This window comes from Lacerta agilis, chromosome 18 (genome assembly GCF_009819535.1).
Source record: "Lacerta agilis isolate rLacAgi1 chromosome 18, rLacAgi1.pri, whole genome shotgun sequence".
Lineage (NCBI taxonomy): Eukaryota > Metazoa > Chordata > Lepidosauria > Squamata > Lacertidae > Lacerta > Lacerta agilis.
In genome coordinates, this window is record NC_046329.1 from 8,991,165 (window position 1) to 8,999,710 (window position 8,546).

Genomic DNA, 8,546 nt, shown 5'->3' on the forward strand with positions numbered 1-8,546 from the left:
GATGATAATAATAATAATAATATTTGAACTGTGGGTATAGGGCAGTATATAAATGCAAATAATAATAATAATAATAATAATAATAATAATAATAATAATAGAACTGCGGGTATAGGGAGGTATATAAATGCAATTTATAATAAGAATACTAATAATAATAATAATGCTGAACTGGGGGTATAGGGCATGATATAACAGCTAATAATAATAATTATAATAGGAAGAAGAAGAAGAAGAGGAGGAGGAGGAGGAGGAGAAATCGCGTGTATAGGGCGGTATCTAAATGCGATTAATAAAAATAAAATTAAAAATAACAATTAAATGTGTGCTGCTTTGTGTGTGGGGGGGGTGTTTTAAGAAATATATATATATATAAAACCGTGCATGTTGAACCCGGAAACTTCCCACCGAAAGGAGAGGCCTCCGCTCTTGACTTTCCATACCTCTGCGGCGCCAGAGGGGAGAGAGAGAGAGAGAGAGAGAGAGAGAGAGAGAGGCGCGCGCATGCGTGCTGCGCGCGGCGTCGCTTGGATCCGGGAGGTGGGAGGGTGGGTGGTGGCGACGTCTGTGACGCCTGGCCGGAGGTGGGCGTGGCTTAGCGGGGGGGGGAGGGAGAGAGTGGGAGGAGCAAAAAAAGGAGGCGGCGGAAGTCGACGCGCCGTGGGAGCTTCGCTTCCGCTTCCGCCCTGGGCTCTTCCCTCCCTCCCTCTCTCTCTCTCTCTCTCTTTCCGTTCGGCGAGGCAGAAGGTGGAGGAGCAGGAGGGCCGCGTGGAGGGTGGGTGGCCTGGCCTCGGACGCCTGGGTCCCGTCCCCCCCCCGCCCTTCCACCCCTTTCGTTTCGGGAGGGGGAGGGCGAGGCGGGAGACGTTTGTGTATTTAATTACTTTTTAAATAATAATTATTATTATTTACTTTTGAATTCTTGTTTACTCGCGTGTCGGGCAGCCCTTTTAGACTGCCTGTGTCTTCGTGGATAATCTCATTTCTCTATCTCTCTCTCTCTCCCCTCCCTTTAGAGGGCTTTGTATCTGTGGCCGTTTCTGGCCGTTTATGTCATGTTCGTAATTTATGCTGTATTTATAATTATGCGTTTTATTACGTAGAGAGAAAATGTAACCTAAATTGTGAATGTGACATAAAACCCAGAAACAGACATGGATATACTATAAACGTATATGTGTGTGTATGTGTATATGTATATATATGTATGAATGTATATATTACCGTGTCTGTTTCTGTTATATTTATATTTCTGTGTTTTATTTTATATATATATATATATATATAACCTTTTCCGTTTCTGGGTTTTATGTCATATTCGTAATTTATGCTGTATTTATAATTATGTGTTTTATTACATAGAGAGGAAGAGAGAAAATATAACATAAATTGTGAATGTGACATAAAACCCAGAAACAGACAAGGATATACTATATGTGTATGTGTATATGTATATATGTATGAATGTATTATATTACCTTGTCTGTTTATGGGTTTTATGTTATACTCATAATTTATGTTATATTTATATTTCTGTGTTTTATTATATATATATATATATATATATATATAACCTTTTCCGTTTATGGGTTTTATGTTATATTCATAACTTACGTTACATTTATAGTTTTGAATTTTATTATCTATCATCTATCTATTACCATGTCCATTTCTGGGATATATATATAATAAGAATATGACATAAAACCCTTGTGTGTCACCTCTTCATACGATACACACATAGTATCAAGAAACACTCTCGATACAGCAGGTTTTCTGCATTCTGTTTTGTTTTATTCATGTCTGTAAATTTTATATTTCTTCATTTTATACCCATCCACACCCTCTATGCACACACACACAAAAACACACCCATTTTTGGGGACACACACACACACACAGATATAACCTAACGTGTTTGCGCTGTGTTTTTTATACATTGCCATCGGGGACTCAAATGGTTTGAACGGCTGGTGGTTAAATCTTATAAGGGTAATGGATTTGGTTTGTCCAATGGGGGATTACTCCCAGGTAAGCAAGCAGGGGGGATCTCAGCCTTTAAAACAGTTTGGTTTGGTTCAGGCCCTCCCCCAATATTGCTCACAGCCATTATTGTGTCATTATTTGGCAGGGGGCATGACATTGTAATATTCAATATATATAGGTTCCCATCTCTGCCTGAAGACACAAATGCCATGCATATATTTGCTTCAGCGGTGAGATTCGTGTGCCTCTGAATTTACCAGGAGGGTTTAAGGAAGCACATCTCTGTTTCACTTCTCCACATCTGTGAAGTGGCGATCCTGATAATGATTTGGTTTAACCAATGCATCTTCCCTCCCCCTTTCAGGTGACGCTCAACTGCCAGGATGCAGATTTTTGTGAAGACCCTGACGGGCAAGACCATCACCCTTGAGGTGGAGCCCAGCGACACTATCGAGAACGTCAAGGCGAAAATACAGGATAAGGAAGGTGAGAGTGGTTGACTCTGTCGGGGGGACGCCAGAGCGCCCCAGAGACTGCTGCTTTTTTCAGAGTGTTGGCAACCCAAAAGGGCTCGCAAAAGATTCAGTTAAAAGCAAGACCATCTCTGCCCATAGGCAGAAAAAACATGCAAAGGGGGAGGACTCGAACTCAGGCACCAATTCGTAAAACACTTCTTCTCATCTCATAATCACCAGCTGGAATAGTTCAGGGGAGGAGATGCCTTTTGGAGCTTAGCTGCTGCAGCAGAACTGATGGAGTGAGGAGAGCTTGGTTTTTTTTGGGGGGGGGGGTTGGCATTTTATAGAGTAGTTCAGATATATTGATATTTGTCAGTACGCAAAGGGGGAAGACCTAGATCGGTGCAATCCCAACTTTTCATACCAAGCTGGGCCACAAAAGTACAGTGGCACCTCAGAAGTCAAACGGAATCCGTTCCGGAAGTCCGTTCAGCTTGCAAAACGTTCTGCTACCCAATTGGCTGCAGGGAAGCCCCCTGCGGCCAATCGGAAGCCCCGCCGGATGTTCGGGTTGCAAAGAACGCTCGCAAACCGGAACACTCACTTCCGGATTTACGGCGTTCGGGAGCCAAAACGTTCGACTCGCAAGGTGTTCGGGAGCCAAGGTACGACTGTGCTGTGATCCAGAACCCATGGGCCACAAACAGAATAAAATTTCCTTACCATAAATTAAAAGTTCACCATGTACTTAATGTACCAAATAATTAATATATTTAATGTATTTAATGTATAATTAAACACACAATAGATGTAATATACTTAGTTGCTAAGCGAATTGAATACACAAACAGATCTGTGCGCTTTCGTTAACTACGCATGACACAGAAAATTATTATCTTATTATATCTTACTATAAAAAGATAATTATTATCTCTCCCCACCCCCCTTGAATGTTGCTGAGGGCTGCCAAAAAGGGCAGGTTAAGCTACCCTAATACAGATAGATAGATAGATAGATAGATAGATAGATAGATAGATAGATGATAGATATAGTAAAGCTTTTTAAAAAAATTATATATATATCTAATGTATATAAAAGAACAATTACAGCGGGGAAGAATTTAAAAAGCGATAAACCAAACTGTAAAGTAGGCATGCAGAATGAGTACAGTGGCACATGGGTTAAAATAACAAAGCGCTGGTAAAATACTGTTAACACGTAGGAATATGTTTCCAGCCAGGGAAGGGTAGCAGGACATCTGCTCTGCATGCAGAATGTCCCAGTTTCAACCTCCCCAACGGCTTCTGAAATCCTGGGGAGTTTCTGCCAGTCAAGGCAGACAGTAGCAAGCTAGTTGGACCAGTAGCATGCTAGTTGAATCATGAGGACTAGAATCTCACTTTGTTAATATATAGAGGAAGAGCCTGAAACCTCAGAGAGCCTCTGCCAGCCAGTGTGGACGATCCCGGACTGGGTGGGCCGGTGGGCCTGACTCTGCCGTAGGGCTCTCCTACATTCCCGCGGGTGGGGTTTTCATACCGACTCCTTTTTGCCAGGTATCCCTCCCGACCAGCAGCGTCTGATCTTCGCGGGGAAGCAGCTGGAAGACGGCCGCACGCTCTCTGACTACAACATCCAGAAAGGTACGCTTCTGGGGTGGGGAGAACACCCCCCAGCCCAGCCCAGCCCCCTTTTGCCACGCAAGGCGGCAGCCTCATTGTGCTCCATCCTGCGGGACTCACCACAGTTCCTGGGGACTCCGATTTCGAATTCCTGGAGTCCCCGCGAAGCTGGTTTTCCAGGCTGGATGCCCACAGTCTCTCCCCCCACCCAAAAAAACACCCCGAAACACCAGTATAGGACCTGCTAATCTTGCTTCCCCCCCCCTTCCCCTGCTCAGAGTCCACTCTTCACCTCGTCCTTCGTCTCCGCGGTGGGATCATCGAGCCCTCTCTCCGCCAGCTCGCCCAGAAATACAACTGCGACAAGATGATTTGCCGCAAGTGAGTTGTCTTTGAGACGTCTGGGTGGGTCGGTGCTTGCCGGGGCGGATCCTTACCCTCTAATCCGGGGCCAGGCAGGGAGTGTGTGTGTGTGTGTGTGAGTGAGTGTGCAGGTTGGTTGACATCGAAACTTTTGGCGGCCAGCGTTTTGTGGCGAGAAGACTTTCCAAACCTAAAGTTTGCTGAGCCGCAAAGGCTGCCTTCGCCAATCTAGTGCCACCCGGGTCCTTTGGAATACAACTCCCATCATCCACTGGGGGTTGCCAGGGAGGTCTTGGCCAAAACGCCTGGTAGTTGCGCCGCAGTGCAGGAGGCAGTGTAGAATTGGAAGGGTCCCTCAAAGGGCATCCAGTCCACCCCCCCCTCCCAGCCAAGGCAAGAGAACAGTTTTTTGTAGGTTCGAACCAGTAAGGCCGGCCATCGGGGTGTTTAGAAGCAGTGGGCCTGGATGTTGGAGGAGGATTCAGGGCAGATTAAACGCCAGGTGGCATGCAGTCGCCTCGCGCATCTTGGGTTCAAATGATCTCCAGTCGCAGGTGTTTTGCAAAGGATCCTTCTCTCTGGGCCTGAGACCCAGATTAAATCTGGGTGGGGGGTCCTGTGGCTTTCCAGATGTTGGAGCCCCTCATCCCTGACGGGCTCCTGAGGCTGGTGGCGAGTCCCAAGAGCATCACCCCATCCTTGGGTTGGGCAATCAGGAGCGGCCCTTGAAATAATTCACACCCTCTTTACCGGGGTCAGATTTCCACGGTGTCCCGTGCCCCACTGAAAATCTTCATTAACGTGTGTGTGAGCATCTGGCCCTGCTGTTGGACCACAATTCCCATCATCCCTTGAGCTGATGCCTGGGGCTGATGGGATTTGAGCGTCCGACAGGACCCAGACTCCATCCTTGGGTTTGCTTTCCCATCATACCTAGGGAGCTGGCAGTTTTAAAGGGGGTGTCATGGGCTGGTTGGAGGCAGAGGAACGGTGGGAGGAACCAGCTGGGTGACCCCCCAAAGGGAAGAAGGCTCAGAACCAGGGGGATGGGTGGGGTGACCATGAGTGGTCAGAGGGAGAAGACTGGGAGAAGGTGGTGTTGGAAACTGAAGAGGCAGCAGGGCTTAGTGAGCAGGGAGAGTCTGTGGCAGACAGAAGTCCAGAAACAGGAGAGGAGGGAGTCCAGGAGACAGATAGAAGTCTGGCTGGTGAAGAAGTCAGGGTCTCTCTCCCTCCTGTTGCAACCAGCTCCACTCCTCCCTGGTCTCCCAGAACCAGAAGGGGCATGAAGAGGGTAGAGGAGAGGCTGGCTGCACGGCGGCGCAGTCTCGGACTGCTTGGGGGAAAGCCCTAGAGAGGAGGAGACTTGGGCAGCTGTGGGGAGGCGGTTTCAGCAACTGCTTCATGGGAGCAAGACCGGCCTGAGGCTCCCGTGCAGATCCTGGTATCTCCTAATACAGAGTTGCTTCCAACTCGCACGGCGTGATTGACTGCCGGCTCTCTCGCTCTCGTCAGCTGGGCGGTTTTGACGGCCCAGGCGTGCCCCAGAAACCCTCTAGGGCCGGGCAAGGAAGCCCCTATGCAGAGCAAGGCCACGGAAGCAGTCCCGGAGCCTCACTGTTTTTGCGCTGTTCCCCTTCCAGGTGTTACGCCCGCCTGCACCCCCGTGCCGTCAACTGCCGCAAGAAGAAGTGCGGCCACACCAACAACCTGCGCCCCAAGAAGAAGGTCAAGTAGACAGAGAGATACAGAGAGAGAGAGAGCGCGCACGCGACGGGGGGCTCTCTTCTCCCTCCCCCCTAAAATCTGGGTATCGTGCTACTTTGCTGAAACCTGCTACCACCTGTTCAGTTTGGGCATTTCTGTTTCTTGCCCGCTAGAATAAAACTTCCCATTGCACCAAGCAAAGAGTGTGTTATGTCTCTTAAATTGTTTGCTTGGACCAGTTGCCGAGCCCACATCCTGTTCATTCCTGAGAGTTGCAGGCATGTGTGAATGCTGTCAGAACCAGGGGTAGGGGGAACCTCTGGCCCACCAAGGTGTCCAATTTGGGGGGTGTTTCCCCCCAAAAAACTCCAGCCACTCGCTGATCTGAGTGCGAAGTTCGATTCTGTGTTGGCTGTGGAAACGGAGAAACTTTCTGTGTTGGGTGTTTGCGACTGTTTGCGGGAGCAACCGTATTTGTGATACTCCCTTAGCAAACTGAGCTAGTTTAAAAAAAGAAAGGAAATAACGCTTTCTTACGGGTTCCAGCATGACAGGAAGGCAAAAGTAAGATCCAAATTTAGCAGTACACACAGACGCCAGTTCTGTGAAACTGATTTCTCTTAACATTAGGGAATACAAACATGAAATAAATCAAATCTGCAACTTGTGTATCAGAAACGCTCTGGAAACGTGCTCAATTTTTTCTTTTTTCTTTTTCATAAAATTTATTGGTACTTCCACAAACAACAACAAATAAAAACATACATTCTACATATAAAAACAAACACAACACAAAATACAGATAACAATCAAATAAAAACCAATACATACCTCTCACTCTACAAAAACACAGGAACACACCAATCTACTTATTATACTCTTACTTCAAATCTTATTTGGGGGACTTCCTCCGTTCTCTCTTCTGCGTTCAGTTCTAATTTACTTTAGTAACTTTATAGCTATTTTAACAATCATTCACCATCGTTCTTGCTCTTCAAATAACATCTTATCTCTATCAACTTATTCATAACCATAACTTCTAATCTAAAAAAACAAATTCTTAACTTCTTAGAAACTATTTTCACCTAACATTGTTTATCAGTTTTTCCAACTTGACCGCTGGATCTCACATAACTGAATAATTCCCTCCCGTCTCTGATTTTTTCATGAACAGATCATGCCTTCATCCTTCCTTGCTCTTTAAATATTGCAAGTTGTTTTTCCAGAACTAGAGGGGGTTTAAAGAGTATTTTAGGGCCTTCAGAATCTTGTTTTCTTACTCCTAAATGTAACCCCATGATGTCCTTATAATCCTATGCCCTCAAGCTTCGCAGGGAGAATAAGGGGAAGATATTCATGGGAGTTTGCGTTCAGGTTGGGTTCCAGTCTTGCTTGCAGGGAGAAATTTCGTTTATGTGGGGCTTAAGCCACATTGGGGAAAGAGAGGCAGATTGGGAGAAAGGATTTGAAGGCAGTCAGCATTCCTGTCCCAGGTTCAGGCAAGGGATGGTTGGTTAGAAATGGGTTGGGAGTAATGCATGACCCACGCCCAGTGAACTACAACTCCCAAGCTTTCCCCACGCAGATCGCTGGGTGCACCAACAACTGGAGTCGGCTCCTGGAATGAATGGTCAACTTGTGTGATCGGGTGTTAGGGGAGGAGGGGTACCTCTGCTGGGGGACATGCCATGCTCCTTCCTGGGGTAGTTTGCCCACCTTTGGTCCTCATCCTGCGCTCAGATCTCACCTGCGGATCCCATGGACCAGAGCACGCCAGGCACTCCTGTCTTCCACTGCCTCCCGCAATTTGATCAGACTCATGTTGGCAGCTTCGAGAACATTGTGCCACCATCGCGTCCTCTCGTCCCCTTCTCCTTGTGCCCTCCATCTTTCCCAACATCAGGGTCTTTTCCAGGGAGACTTCTCTTCTCATGAGGTGGCCAAAGTACTGGAGTGAGCACTCTGTCCTTCCAGTGAGCACTCAGGGCTGATTTCTTTAAGGATGGATAAGTTTGATCTTTTTGCAGTCCATGGGACTCTCAAGAGTCTCCTCCAGCACCAGAATTCAAAAGCATCCATTCTTCGGCGATCAGCCTTCTTGATGGTCCAGCTCTCACTTCCGTACATTACTACTGGGAAAACCATGGCTTGAACTATACGGACCTTTGTCGGCAAAGTGACGTCTCTGCTTTTTAAGATGCTATTTAGGTTTGCCATTGCTTTCCTCCCAAGAAGCAGGCGTCTTTTAATTTCGTGACTGCTGTCACCATCTGCAGTGATCATGGAGCCCAAGAAAGTGAAATCTCTCACTGCCTCCATTTCTTCCCCTTCTATTTGCCAGGAGGTGATGGGACCAGTGGCCATGATCTTAGTTTTTTTGATGTTGAGCTTCAGACCATATTTTGCGGTC

The 8,546-nt window shown here is 46.9% G+C and overlaps 1 protein-coding gene across 2 annotated transcripts; it reads left to right on the plus strand.

Annotated features, from left to right (window-relative positions):
• Nucleotides 1–698: 698 nt before the first annotated feature.
• UBA52 (ubiquitin A-52 residue ribosomal protein fusion product 1) lies at nucleotides 699–6,333 on the plus strand. 2 transcript variants are annotated; one of them, XM_033136786.1, is made up of 5 exons: nucleotides 699–775; nucleotides 2,351–2,472; nucleotides 4,001–4,087; nucleotides 4,345–4,447; nucleotides 6,073–6,333. In XM_033136786.1, the coding sequence occupies exons 2-5, from the start codon at nucleotides 2,370–2,372 to the stop codon at nucleotides 6,164–6,166; spliced, it is 387 nt and encodes a 128-aa protein (XP_032992677.1). In that variant the 5' UTR covers nucleotides 699–775; nucleotides 2,351–2,369; the 3' UTR covers nucleotides 6,167–6,333. The 2 variants fall into 2 exon arrangements, with proteins under 2 accessions (XP_032992677.1, XP_032992679.1); XM_033136788.1 differs by having other exon boundaries at nucleotides 699–747.
• The last annotated feature ends 2,213 nt before the right edge of the window (nucleotides 6,334–8,546 follow it).